General features: G+C 45.7%; 1 protein-coding gene across 1 annotated transcript in view; it reads right to left on the bottom strand.

Moving 5' to 3' along the window:
• The window catches only part of DRG1 (developmentally regulated GTP binding protein 1), a 34,749-nt gene extending 20,053 nt beyond the window's left edge, over nt 1-14,696 (bottom strand). The window contains exons 1-4 of the mRNA XM_515085.8: nt 14,378-14,696; nt 13,365-13,488; nt 10,910-11,085; nt 3,043-3,112 (exon numbers count right to left, since the gene is read on the bottom strand). Of these exons, the coding sequence (XP_515085.2) occupies nt 3,043-3,112; nt 10,910-11,085; nt 13,365-13,488; nt 14,378-14,419 (412 nt within the window). The 5' untranslated portion in view covers nt 14,420-14,696. The remainder of the gene's footprint in view (nt 1-3,042; nt 3,113-10,909; nt 11,086-13,364; nt 13,489-14,377) is intronic.
• Nucleotides 14,697-14,969: the final 273 nt, after the last annotated feature.

The raw sequence follows: 14,969 nt of genomic DNA, 5'->3' as shown, positions 1-14,969 counted from the left end.
GGGCAATCCACATGTAAAGAGTCTGATGATGGGGCAGATCAAGCAAAGGAGACCAGGAAGGGGCACTGGTATCAGAGATCAGGTAAAGCAAATACTTCAAGGAGGGAGTGATCAACTGTGTTATTCTCTTTAGAAAGATGTGGACAATAAATTGGCCATCAGGTTTGACAACAGGGAAGTCATATGTGTTCTTGTTAAGAATAGACAGGAGTCGGGAGGGCCCGGTGGCTCACCCCTGTAATCCTAGCACTTTGGGAGGCCAAGGTGGGTGGATCACCTGAGGTCAGGAGTTCAAGACCAGCCTGGACAACGTGGTGAAACCCCATCTCTACTAAAAATACAAAACTTAGCCAGGCGTGGTGGCAGGTGCCTGTAATCCCAGCTACTCAGGAGGCTGAGGCAGGATAATGACTTGAAACCGGGAGGCAGATATTGCATGAGCCGAGATCGCGCCATTGCACTCCAGCCTGGGCAACAGAGTGGGACTCCACCTCAAAAAAAAAAAAAAAAAAAACCCACAATAGGTAGGAGTCTAAGAGAAAACAATGCATCCATGAAACAAGAACAAGATGCTAAAAAAAGGAAAAATCAGAAGACAGAAACAAAGTCTTAGAAATTAAAAATAATACTAGAGCAGAAATACACTCAATAGCAGGATTAGAAGACAATGCTGAGAAAATCACATAAAGAAAAAATTAAGAGACAAAAGATAATTTTAAAAAATTAAAAGGGCCAAGTGCAGCGGCTCACACCTGTAATCCCAACACTTTGGGAGGTCAAGGCAGGAGGATCACTGAGCCCAGGGGCTCAAGACCAGCCTGGGCAACAGAGCAAGACCCCTACAAAAAAATTTTAAAAATTAGCCCACACGGTGTTGCGTGCCTGTAGTCCTAGCTACTCAGAAAGCTGACATGGGAAGATTGCTTGAGCCTAGGAGTTCATGGTTACGGTGAGCTACGTACAATCAGGCCGCTGCACTCCAGCCTGGGTGACAGAGTGAGACTCTATCTTTATAAAAAAAGAAAATTAAGAAAATTATAAACCCAGAAGTCCAGCATTCTATTAGCAGTCCTTCCATAAATAAGGAACTCAGAAATAGAGGCAGTTATCAAAGAAAACAGGAAAATCTTCCATAAAATGAAAGATATGAGTCATCATGCTGAAAGAGTCTACCACACCAGGAAAGGGAGATGGAAATTAAAAATAATAAAAAAAAAAAAGGCAACCCAGGCAACATGGCAAAACCCTGTCTCTACTAAAAATACAAAAAAATTAGCCGGGTATGGTGGCACGCACCTGTAGTCCCTGCTACTCGGGAGACTGAGGTGGATAACCTGAGTCCAGGGAGTCGAGGCTCCAGTGAGCCGAGATCCCACCACTGCACTCCAGGCTAGGTGATGGGAGTGTTTCAAAAAAAAAAAAAAAAGGCTCCACCAAATATCCAGCAAAATAAATCAAAGAAAAGAAAGAGAGGGCCAGGCACGGTGGTTCACACCTGCAATCTCAGCACTTTGGGAGGCCGAGGCAGGCGGATCACGAGGTCGGGAGATCGAGACCATCCTGGCTAACACGATGAAACCCCATCTTTACTAAAAATACAAAAAATAGCCGTGCGTGGTGGTGGGCGCCTGTAGTCCCAGCTACTCAGGAGGCTGAGGCAGGAGAATGGCATGAACCCGGGAGGCGGAGCTTGCAGTGTGCCAAGATGGCACCACAGCATTCTAGCCTGGGCGACAGAGGAAGACTCCATCTCAAAAAAAAAAAAAAAGAAAAAAGAAAGAAAATAAAACAAAGAAAAAGGAAAAGCCCAAACCAAGAATTAGTTTGCTGAAGTAGCTTTTTTTTTTTCTTACACAGAGGCTCACTCTGTTGGCACGATCTCAGCTCACTGCAAGCTCCACCTCCCGGGTTCACGCCATTCTCCTGCCTCAGCCTCCCAAGTAGCTGGGACTACAGGCGCCCACCACCACTCCCGGTTAATTTTTTTTTGTATTTTTAGTAGAGGCAGGGTTTCACTGTGTTAGCCAGGATTGTCTCGATCTCCTGACCTCGTGATTTGCCCGTCTCGGCCTCCCAAAATGCTGGGATTACAGGCGTGAGCCACCGTGCCCGGCCTGAAGTAGCTTTTAAGATCTTCAAGTGAGGAAAAAAAGTTGGTTTTTTATCAAAAAACAAAAAAAAGTTCTAACTATTGGACTCAACAGCAATAGTAGATGCTAGAAGATAGCGTTCTTCAAATTTCTGAGGGAAAATGACTTCTAATTTGTAATTCTATAAATAGCCAAATTAATGACTCCAGTACAAGGGTAAAATAAAAATAACCTTCACACATGAAAGGACAGCACTCTGGGAGACTGAGGCAGGCAGATCACTTGAGCTTCAGCCTGGGTAACATGGTGAAACTCCGTCTCTACCAAAAAAAAAAAAATTAGCCAGGCATAGTGACACACCCCTGTAGTCCCTGCTACCTGGGAGGCTGAGGTGGGAGGATCCCTTGAACCCGGGAGGCAGAGGTTGCAGTGAGCCAAGATTCTCCCACTGCACTCCAGCCTGGATGACAGAGTGAGCCACTGTCCCCCAAAAAAAAAAAAAAGAAAAGACAGAAAAGTTTAACTGTATCATTCATCTTCTCTGGGGAAGTTATTAAAGAATGTGCTTCAGCAAAACATCCCAAAAAAGTAGACACTGCCTCTAGGAAACAGAAGATCCCACACAAGAGCAGAAAATCTCAAGATGACAGCCATATAAAATGTCTAAAGCTGCATTGTCCAATACAGACTCCACTAGCTCCTTAATTGTACTAGGCACATTTCAAGAGCTCTATACCCATACATGCCTAGGAGCCACAATGTTGGACAGCAGAGATTCAGAACATTGCTAACGTTGCAGCTGAGGTCCCTTCAAGCTTCAACTTAAATGAGAAGTCAGGTGAAACTATGCCCTTCACTGTGGTATAATCTCCAAGCCAAGTAGTCCCTGACTAAAAGAATAGTACCAGAGAAGGGAATGATATCCCAGGATGGTGGCACTTAAAGCACTCACCTGCAATGACTTGACGACCTCTACCTTTCCCATCCTTGGCACCTTCAATGATACCTGGGAGATCCAGGAGCTGCAAGATTAAGAATGGGGGAAGAGGATGAAAGAAAAAACTGGTTATAAATTTGAAAATATCAAACAGAATTAATTTATTTCTCAAGTACCTATAATTTATCCGACCCAAATCCAATCTTCCTTATAAGCGAGTGTGTGAATATTACTTTTAATAAGCACCTACTAAATGTCAGCTACAGGCTTTTTTTTTTTTTTGAGATGGAGTTTCATGCTTTTTGCCCAGGCTGGAGTACAACGGCACAATCTCAGCTCACCGCAACCTCTGCCTCTCGGGTTTAAGGGATTCTCCTGCCTCAGCCTCCCAAGTAGCTGGGATTACAGACACCTGCCACCACGCTGGCAAACTTTTTTGTATTTTTAGTACAGACGGGGGTTTCACCATGTTGGCCAGGCTGGTCTCAAACTCCTGACCTCAGGTGATCCGCCGGCATCAGCCTCCCAAAGTGCTGGAATTACAGGCATGAGCCACCACGCCCAGCCTATAGGCGTTTTTTGTCTGTTAGTTTTGGGAGATGCCAGCCTATAGGCGTTTTTTGTTTGTTTGTTTGTTTTGGGAGAGGAGTCTTCACTCTGCCGCCCAAGCTGGAGTGCAGTGGTGCCACCTCTGCTCACTGAAACCTCCACCTCCCGGGTTCAAGCGATTCTTCTGCCTCAAACTCCCGAGTAGCTGGGACTACAGGTGCACGCCACCACGCCCAGCTAATTTTTGTATTTTTAGTAGGGACGGGGTTTCACCATATTGGCCAGGCTGGTCTCAAACTCCTGAACTCGTGATCTGCCCGCCTCGACCTCCCAAAGTGCTGGGATTACAGGCATGAGCCACCGCACCTAGGCGGGGCTTTTTATGTACTTTACCTCATTGAAAATGCCTAACAACCCTGTGAGATAAGGATACTAGCTGAAGTTCACAGCAGGTAAGTGACTTGTCCAAAGTCATAGTCCTAATAGGTTATAACCCATGTTTTCTAGCCAAAATCCATTATTCTACATTATTTTTTGTTTGTTTTTAAAAGACGGAATTCCAGGCTGGAATGCAGTGGCGTGATCTCGGCTCACTGCAACCTCTGCCTCCCAGGTTCTAGCTGTTATCCTGTCTCAGCCTCCAGAGTAGCTGGGACTACAGGGCATATGCCACCACATCTGACTAATTTTTTGTATTTTAGTAGAGTCAGGGTTTCAATGTGTTGCCCAGGCTGGTCTCGAACTCCTGAGCTCAGGCAATCCACCCACCTCAGCCTCCCAAAGTACTAGGATTACAGGAGTGAGCCACCATGCCCAGCCAATTCTACATTAATATTTTTCAGTGTTCCCCCACTTTTCAGAAGGCTGAGCCTCCATATAAATTACTTACAGCAGGTATCAGCTGAATCTTGATATTTACATATGATACATATTGCAATTTCTGCAAATCCCCAACTCACAAAAATTTTTGTAGCCGTTCTTAAGCAGGCACAACCGAATCACCTGGAAAAACTTTTAAAATGTAGAGAGCTGAAACCCATCCCTGCAGATTCTGATTTGAAGGGCCAACAGATAGGGATCTGTACTTCAAAAGGCTTTACAAGTGACTCTGATGTATGTCCCCAGTAAAAAATGACTGCTCAGGCTGGGCCCAGTAACTCACACCTATAATTCCACAGCACTTTCCCAGAGGCCGAAGCAGGCAGATTGCTTGAGCTCAGGAGTTCGAGACCATCCTAGCCAACATGGTGAAACCCCGTCTGTACAAAAAATACAAAAATTAGCCGGGTATGGTGGCACACACCTGTAATCCCAGCTACTCTGGAGGCTGAGGCACAAGAATGGCTTGAACCCGACAGTCGAAGGTTGCAGTGAGCCGAGATTATGCCAGCCTGGGCGACAGAGTACGACTCCGTCTCAAAAAATAATAAAAATAAATGAATAAATTTTAAAAGATTTTAAAAAGATAAAAATGACTGCTCAACTGCCCAGGAAATGCAGTAACGTAAAACTTCACAGAACTCAGTGTACCTAATGATGTGATTGAAAAACCAACCCCACAGCACATGTGATTCAAATTTACATCTCAGCAAAATTATAAACTATTAATTTGACTGCCCTTAAGAATCAGTCAAAACAGTTAAAACAAATATAAAATCTAAAAATACCAAGGGTCTACTGTATGGGAAATACTGAATTATACACATAAATGAACTGAAAACAGAGATGCAGCTTATTAAAACATCACTTAAAATATCTTTTTTTTTTTTTTTTTTTTTTGAGAATGAGTCTCGCTCTATCACCCAGGCTGAAGTGCAGTGGTGCAATCTTGGTTCATTGCAATGTCCGCCTCCCAGGTTCAAGCGATTCTCGCACCTCAGCCTCCTGAGCAGCTGGGATTATAGGTGCTCGCCACCAGGCCCCACCAATTTTTTTTATGTATTTTTAGTAGAGACAAGTTTTCACCATGTTGGCCAGGCTGGTCTCGAACTCCTGACCTCAAGTGATCTGCCCGCGTCAGTCTCCCAAAGTGCTGGGATTACAGGCATGAGACACAGTGTCTGGCCTTGTTTTTTCATAGGGATTCTCAGCTGGGCATGGTGGCTCAAGCCTGTAATCCCAGTACTTTGGGAGGCCAAGGTGAGCGGATCATCTGAGGTCAGGAGATCGAGACCAGCTTGGCCAACATGGTGAAACCCTGTCTCTACTAAAAATACACAAAAAAATTAGTGGGGCGTAGTGGCGGGCACCTGTAATCCCAGCTCCCTCAGGAGGCTGAGGCAGGAGAATTGCTTGAACCCAGGAGGCAGAGGTTGCAGTGAGCTGAGATCACACCACTGCACTCCAGCCTGGGCAATGAAGCAAGACTCTATCTCAAAAAAAAAAAAAAAAAAAAAAAAGAAGGAAAAAAAGGGGAGTCTCGCTCCATCACCCAGGCTGGAGTGCGGCGGTGTGATCTCGGCTCACTGCAACCTCTGCCTCTCAGGTTCAAGTAATTCTCCTGCCTCAGCCTCCCGAGTAGCTGGGATTACAGGCGCCCGCCACCATGCCCCACTAATTTTTTGTGTGTATTTTTAGTAGAGACAGTGTTTCATCACGTTGGCCAAGCTGGTCTCGATCTCCTGACCTCAGGTGATCCGCTCACCTCGGCCTCCCAAGGTGCTGGGATTATAGGCTTGAACCACCACGCCTGACCAAAACATAATTTAAATCAGATATGCTTTGCTCTAAGAATATAAGAAATTACAGAAATATACTTTGCATTAAATAAACCGCAATGAAAACTGATTTAGCAGGTGCGAGACAGTTCAACTTCTCCATTCAAGAACCTACTCAAAAAAAAAAAAAAATGAAAATAAAAAATAAAAATAAAACAAACAAAAGAACATACTCAGGCCCAGGACAGTGGCTCATGCCTATAACCCCAGCACCTCAGGAGGCTGAGGCAGGTAGACTGCTTGTGTGCAGGAGTTCGAGACCAGCCTGGACAACATATTGTGACTCTGTCTCTACAAAAAAATAAAAAATTAGTCAGGCATGGTAGTGCATGCCTACAGTCCCAGCTACTTGGAAGGCTACGGTGGGAGGATCACTTGAACCCAGGAAGTCGAGGCTGCAGTGAGCCATGATCGTACCCGTGCCACTGCACTCAGCCTGGGTGACAGAGCGAGGGAGAATTACCATGAGGCAAGAAGTACAATAATAACTGTTACAGACAAGACCCACAGATGGATGCGAAAATGAGCAGGCAAAAGTTTGAGGAAAAACAGGATTTGCATCTTCTTGAAGTATCTCCCCTAAAATATATATTAACTGTCCAAAAAAAGGTTAACTTTAGAGAAACCCTACAGACACAACCATAACCAATTGATGGAGGACAATATCACCAATAAGACATACTGACAATATGAATCCCATGGTAGGAGGCACTGAGAAAGACAGTATCATTTCTGTGGTATTCTTGCCAAAAATACCTAATAAGTCTAACCAAGAGAAAACATCACACAAACCCAAATTGAGGAACATTATACAAAATAACTGATCATTACTCTTTGAGAGTGACAAGGTCACAAAAGATAAGACAGAGACTACTGCAGATGGCAAACAAATAGACAGAAATAGCTAAATGCATCATGGGATGATCATAGATAAAAATTTTAGAAGAGAAAAAGGACACTGGTGGAAAAAACAGGTAAAAATTAAAATAAGATCTATAGTTTAGTGAATACTGTTGCAGAAATGTTCATCTATCTCTGATAATTTTTCTATGGTTATGTAAGATGTTAACAACAGGAGAAGCAGGCAAGTGATACGAGAACTCTTTGTACTATGTTTGCAACTTTTTTTTTTTTTCGGGACAGGGTCTCATTCTGTCGCCCAGGCTGGAGTGCAGTAACACGATCTCGGCTCACTGCAACCTCTGCCTCCCAGGTTCAAGCAATTCTCCTGCCTCAACCTCCCTAGGAGCTGGTATTAGAGATGCCTGGCTAATTTTTTATTTTTAGTAGAGACAGGGTTTCAACATGTTGGCCAAGCTCAAAAAGTTTATACAAAATGAAAGGAAAAAAAACCACGAGAGAGAATTAAAAGCTCACCAACATGAATGCAAAATTATGCAGAATGAAAGAAGCCTATGGAAAAGAAAGTGCATTTATATTTATATGTGGTTTTTGTTTATGTAAAGTTCTTAACATGTAAACTAATCTACAGTAACAAAAAGCAGGTAAGTGGCCAAGCACGGTGGCTCACACCTGTAATCCCAACATTTTGGGAGGTCGAGGCAGGTGGATCATGAGGTCAGGAGTTCAAGACCAGCCTGGCCAACATAGTGAAACTCCGTCTCTACTAAAAATACAAAAATTAGTCGGGCATGGTGGCACATACCTATAGTCCCAGCTACTCAGGAGGCTGAGGCAGGAGAATCACTTGAAGCCGGGAGGTGGAGGTTGGAGTGAGCTGAGATTGTGCCACTGCACTCCATCTTGGGCAACACAGTGAGACTTCGTCTCAAAAAAAAAAAAAAAAAAGAAAAAGAAAAAAGAAAAGGCCAGGCATGGTGGCTCATGCCTATAATCCCAGCACTTTGGGAGGCCGAGGCGGGTGGATCACCTGAAGTCAGGAGTTCGAGACTAGCCTGATCAATATGGTGAAACCCCGTCTCTACTAAAAATACAAAAATTAGCTGGGCATAGTGGTGGGCACCTGTAATCCCAGCTACTTGGGAGGCTGAGACAGGAGAATCACTTGAACCCGGGAGGCGGAGATTGTAGTGAGCCAAGATCGCGCCACTGCACTCCAGCCTGGGCAACAGAGTAAGACTCCGTCTCAAATAAAAAAATAAATAACCCCCCCCCCCCACACACACACACATGCCCAACAGTATGAGCCTAACTGATGTTAGCAAGAACTCAAAAGGATAATCTACATGAATAATCTAAAACTGTTCAAAACTGGAATATGACTATAACTTCAAAAAGATCATCTGAAAGAGAGAATGAATAAACTGAGGGAAAAAGGGCAAGGGCTTTCTAACTGTGGCAGCTGAACACAGGCAGAAAATTTATTAAGGCCCGGCCAGGCACGGTGGCTCAAGCCTATAATCCCACCACTTTAAGAGGCCAAGGCATGTGGATCACAAGGTCAGGAGTTCAAGACCAGCCTGGCCAATATGGTGAAACCCCGTCTCTACTGAAAATACAAAAATTAGCCGGGTGTGGTGGCATGCGCATGTAGTCCCAGCTACTTGAGAGGCTGCGGTAGAAGAATCACTTAAATCCTGGAGGCAGAGGTTGCAGTGAGCCGAATCACGCCACTGCACTCCAGCCTGGGCGACATAGCAAGACTCCGTCTCAAAAAAAAAAAAAAAGAAGAAAATTTATTAAGGCCTCTACAAAAGTAAAGGCAACCTAAATTTAGCTTTTCTTCAGAGGGAAATATTTTAAAAGTTAGGCTGAAGAATTTAAATGTAGCAACTAATAATTCAACATTCAATAACAACATTCAATAAAATAGTCAATGCCTAATAAGTAACATTCAATAAAAAGTCAATGCTTTATATATCCGAATTTCATGTTACAACCAACCAAAACCTAAAAAAAAAATATTTATTTAAATCATGGGGCCTGGTGCAGTGGCTCACGCCTGTAATCTAACATCTTGGGAGGCCGAGGTGGGCAGATCACTTGAGGTCAGGAGTTCAAAACCAGCCTGGCAAACATGGTGAAACTCCGTCTCTACTAAAAATACAAAAAAATTAGCTGGGTGTGGTGGCATGTGGCTGAAATCCCAGCTACTCAGGAGACTGAGGCAGGAGAATTGCTTGAACCCTGGAGGCGGAGGTTGCAGTGAGCCGAGATCATGCCACTGCACTCTAGCCTGGGAGACAGAGCAAGATGCTGTCTCAAAACAAAACAAAACAAAAAAACATGGAATTACACAATTTTAAGGAATTGAATGTTAAACTACTTCAAACTCCAATGCCTTTAGAAGTTAAAGCAGGCGAGGCCAGGCGCGGTGGCTCACGCCTGTAATCCCAGCACTTTGGGAGGCTGAGGCAGGAGGATCATGAGGTCAGGAGTTCGAGACCAGCCTGGCCAACATGGTGAAACCCCGTCTCTACAAAAAAATACAAAAATTAGCCAGCCGTGGGGGTGCGTGCCTGTAGTCCCAGCTTACTCGGGAGGCTGATGCAGGAGAATCGCTGGATCCCAGGAGGCGGAGGTTGCAGTGAGCTGAGATTGCACCACTGCATTCTAGCCTGGGAGACAGACTCTGTCTCAAAAAAAAAAAAAGAAGATTAAGGATACCCACTAGTAAGCTTACATAACTTAGTTTCTGGAGAAAGCCAAAAGTGGATGAAAAACAGAGGCAGAGGACAAAGGGAGGAAAGAGAGCACCATGCAAAAAAAAAGTTGGGGGACTCTAAGGTCAGAAGACACTGAAATGAGTGAAGGTGTTCTGGGAAAGAGGAGAGGAGTTAAGCAACTCTCTATTTTGAAATACTCAAAAGTCCTGAGAGAGGTGTCAATAGCATCCTACCAAAAAAAAAAAAAAAAAAAAAAGTTATTCTCTTGAGCTGCCAAAGCTGTGACTCTCAACAAGACTCCGAAACCAGCTAGAATCAAGCCATGGTCCAGATATGTCCACACTGCTTCATTCTTGTTATATACATTTGGACACGGGATCCCAGAAAGGGACATGTGTCTCTGCATGGGCACCTGACCAGCTGGAAAAAGGGCCATTAAAAATACAACCAGGGGGCCGGGCGCGGTGGCTCACACCTGTAATCCTGCATTTTGGGAGGCCAACGCGGGCGGATCACAAGGTCAGGAGTTCGAGACCAGCCTGACCAGCATGGTGAAACCCCATTTCTACTAAAAATACAAAAAATTAGCCCGGCATGGTGGTGCTCACCTGTAGTCCCAGCCCCCACCCTCAGGTGAAAAAGTAGTTCAAGCGATTCTCCAGCCTCAGCCTCCCGAGTTGCTGGGATTACAGGCATGTGCCACTACGCCTGGCTAATTTTGTATTTTTAGTAGAGATGGGGTTTCTCCATGTTGGCCAGGCTGGTCTCGAACTCCCGACCTCAGGTGATCTGCCTGCCTTGGCTTCCCAAAGTGCTGGGATTACAGGCGTGAGCCACTGCGCCCGGCCCTTTCTCTGCATTTTCACATGCGCTATCCCATTTTATTATCGTACTGCTCTATTTCCCCTACCAGGTAGTAAGTGCCTGATAGATCAAAGATCAGGCCTGGCATACAGTGAGCTCCCAATAAACTTCTTCCTAAATGAAGAATAGATTTCTTTCCTTCCTTAGTCTGCAGGCTTGACTCACCTGGATCTTGGCACCTTTGTATCTGATGACACCAGGCACAGTGGTCAGAGTAGTGAATTCATAGGCTGCCACCTCAGAATATACCCCTGCCAGGTTACTAAGCAGTGTTGACTTCCCCACAGATGGAAAACCAACAAATCCAATTCGAGCATCACCTGTCTTGGCCACATCAAAACCTAAAACATCAATGAATACCAAAAAGAGGAGAGTTATCCCCCGGAGTGTTAAGACTCATATAACTTCTTTCACATTTTTACTGCCTACCCCTCTAGGCACTATTTCTCAAACTTTTTATGGTTTACCTTTAAAGGAGAACTAAAGCACACAAAACTTGAGGGCACAGCAATTCACAAAATTCAATGCAGTGTTTGATATAAAAAAACTGTATTCAAAAAAGTCAGGCACAGTGGCACACATCTATAGTCCCTGCTATTCCAGAGGCTGAGGCGGAGGATCTCTTGAGTCCAAGAATTCAGGTCAAGCCTGAGCAACATGGCAAAACCCTGTCTCTACAAAAAATACAAAAATTAGCCAGGCATGGTGGCATATGCCTGTAGGTCTCAGCTACTTCAGAGGCTGAGGTGGGAGGATCGCTTGAGCCCAGGAGGTTGAGGCTGCAGTGAGCTGTGATCACACCACTGTACTCCAGCCTGGGCAACAGAGCAAGACCCTGTCTCGAAAAAAAAAAAAAAAAAAAGGTACAGCCCAAATATATGTATGAAAAATGATCCAAAAATAGAGTTGTTAGCTACTCTACCTATGGTGTAGCCCTGCTCTGCCTATGGAGGAGCTGCCCTTTTATAACTAAAATAAACAAATTAATTAATTAAAAAGAGTTTTGCTTTTGTTTTTTTGTCTTTCAAATTCTGTAAATTGTATGACTGACTGGGTTTTCTTTTTTTCTTTTTTTTTTTTTACAATGGCTGCCAACAAGTTCAGAGTCAAATCTGTGGCCCTTCTCTACCAGGTGCACAGATCTTACGCCATTCCTTTTAGTCCTAAATCTTATCTCCCTTGGCTTCGACTTATTTTTCCTACGTTTTCCCTTTGCATCAATTTTCTTACTTATTTTTAATCTTGTTGATGATATAGATTTACATTTCTGTAAGCCAATATAAATCTACTTTGGCTTTGTTTTTTCTTTTTTTTTTTTGAGACAGAGTCTAGCTCTGTCACCCAGGCTGGGGTACAGTGGCATGATCTCGGCTCACTGCAACTTCCACCTCCCAGGTTCAAGCGATTCTCCTGCCTCGGCCTCCTGAGTAGCTGGGATTACAGGTTCGTGCTACCATGCCCAGCTAATTTTTGTATTTTTAGCAGAGACGGGGTTTCACCATGTTGGTCAGGCTAGTCTCGAACTCCTGACCTGTGATCCGCCCACTTCGGCCTCCCGAAGTGCTGGGATTACAGGAGTGAGCCACCGCGCCTGGCCCTACTTTGGTTTTCTTAAGATGAGATCTCGCTCTATCACCCAGGATGGAGTGCAGTGGTGCCATCACAACTCACTACAGCCTCAACCTCCTGGGTTCAAGCTGTCCTCCCAACTCAGCCTCCCAAGTAGCTGAGACCACAGACATGCACCACCATGCTAGGATACTTTTTTTTTTTTTTTTTTTGAGACAGAGTCTAGCTCTGTAGCCCAGGCTGGAGTGCAGTGGTACAATCTCACTCACTGCTACCTCTGCCTCCTGGGTCCCGATTCAAGCAATTCTCCTGCCTCAGCCTCCCAAATAGCTGGGATTACAGGCATGCGCCACCATGCCCAGCTAATTTTTGTATTTTTAGTAGAGATGGGGTTTCACCATGCTGGCCAAGCTGGTCTTGAACTCCTGACCTCGTGATCCACGCCTTGGCCTCCCAAAGTGCTAGGATTACAGGCGTGAGCCACCGCACCCAGCCTTTTTTTTTTTTTGTACATCTTCTTTCATACCTATGGGGACCCCTCATTTCTAAGCCCATAGAGACAGGGCTTTGCTGGTTCCGAACTCCTGGCCTCAAGCAATCCTCCCGCCTCAGCCTCCCAAAGTGCTGGAATTACAAGGGTGAGCCACTGCACCCAGCGCATGTAAATCTATTTTGTATCAGTGCAGGATATAAATAAAACTACAGTACACTTAGACAATATTCATTTGCCTCTGAAACCGGCAGAATAAAAATAAACACAGTTCAAGAATTCATACTTAGAAAATATAAATCTACTTTAGTAGAACATCTTTAGTTATTTTTCTGTTTTTAAAAAACTTTTTTTTTTTTTTGAGATGGGGGTCTATGTTGATCAGGCTGGTCTTGAACTCCTGGCCTCAAGTGATCCTCCTATCTCAGCCTCCCAGCGTGCTAGGATTGCAGGCGTTGAGCCACTGCACTGGGCCATCTTTAGTTATTTTTAAACCACATGTATGTACTATTTTGACAAAAATTATACCTAAAAATATATACATTGAAGAAGAACACAAACCTTCTCCTGGACCTCCACCACCACCACCCTTTGGAGTAATGAGTTCTCGACGAAGCTTAGCAAGACGAGCCTTAAGCAGCCCTAAGTGGTGTGCTGTGGCCTTGTTCTTTTGAGTCCGAGCCATCTAAAAGGGAGGAATCACAGCCATAAATTAGAAGCAGTGAACGCTTCCCCCAGCTTTGAGAGGATAATTTTTTCCCCCAAGTCCTACTAATGTTAGCACACCCAGTTTACAGGCTTTAAAAGAGTAAAAGTCCATTATCTCCTCCATCCAGCTCATTTCCCTCACTACAAAGCAAAGCCCAAAGAGGAAAGACGATTAAGGTCATTCCAATTAGTGCCCCCAGACTAGACTAAAACCCATCTGCGGGTTCCTTTTCTACTATTTGCAGCTGTTTGGATCCATCTAACACTGGGACACCACTTTCCTAATTGTAAAGCGCTCTGAGGGCCGCACGCAATGGAATCACACACTATCCAGGCGGAATAAACTGCTCCCACACAGATGTCATTTTACTTCCAGATCCGATTACCGGGAGCAAATACTCTGAATCAGGGGGTCATTAGGGTAGACACTGGGAAAAGGGGGAATAAGGGGGACAGACCGAAGGATGATGAGGAAAGATCCTGAACTATCTGACCAAGTCAGAGATGGAATAAGGGACAGGATTCAGTGTTTCTCAGAGAAAAACGGAAAGAAACAACATCAGAACAGGAGCCAAACACTGGGAGGGGGAACGGACTAAGGGCCTAAGGTGCAGGGGTGCGGAACGCGGGCCCGGGCAAAGGGGAGTCCGAGAGCGTAGACGCGGGACGAGGGGAAAGGGGGCCCTGACTGAGGAGAGTCGGGGACTCCTAGTCGTGGCGGAGGGCAGTCGGAACACGGGCCTCGCTGAGAAAAGTCGCGGAATCTAGGCCCGGTCCTGACGCGGCTCAAAGGAGAACAGGAAGGAGCGACGCCACCAAAGAAGGAATGCTCAGACTAAGAGTGAACCGCCAGCTGCGTCCATTACCTCTGCTTCTATCTCCGCGATCTTAGCTAAGGTGCTGCTCATCGTGGCGAGTACCCTGTGGCCTCCACACTGTCTCCCTTCACACACCCGCGGGCAAACCGCCACCGCCACCAGGCGCTACTGCAGCACGCAGGCGCGGTACTTCGAATTCTCGCGAGAGAGTTCCGCGTAGGGGTCACCGCGAGTCGCAAAGCGTGAGGCTGTCTCCTCCCCCTCACCCGACCCCGCCCCGTCCCGCGAGCCAGTGCGGTGTCATAGAGCCCGCGGGAGCGGAGGCCAGAGAGGCCACCCCTGTCTGGGCCTCCCCGAGCGCGCCGAGGGTCGCGCGCAGCTCGGCCCCGCCCAGCGGGACCCGCTCCCAGCTGTTCTGCATGGTACTGAACGCTTCAGTGCTGGAGACCCCAGGGCGTGGTGCAAAGCCGACTCATGCTCCGCACCCCTGTTCCTCGCCAGCATCTGCGGGTCCTGGGTCCCTTTTTCACAGCTGGGGTGACACCCCGACGCCCTCCATGGTCTTGCGAGGGAGTAGAGACCCATCTTCAGCCTGTCTCACCCCCTTGGATAAAGAAAATGCCCCCTTTCTATCATTCAA

This window comes from Pan troglodytes, chromosome 23 (assembly GCF_028858775.2).
Source record: "Pan troglodytes isolate AG18354 chromosome 23, NHGRI_mPanTro3-v2.0_pri, whole genome shotgun sequence".
NCBI lineage: Eukaryota > Metazoa > Chordata > Mammalia > Primates > Hominidae > Pan > Pan troglodytes.
The sequence above is the reverse complement of the archived record's forward strand: the minus strand, read 5'-3'. Positions and strand labels throughout refer to the sequence as shown.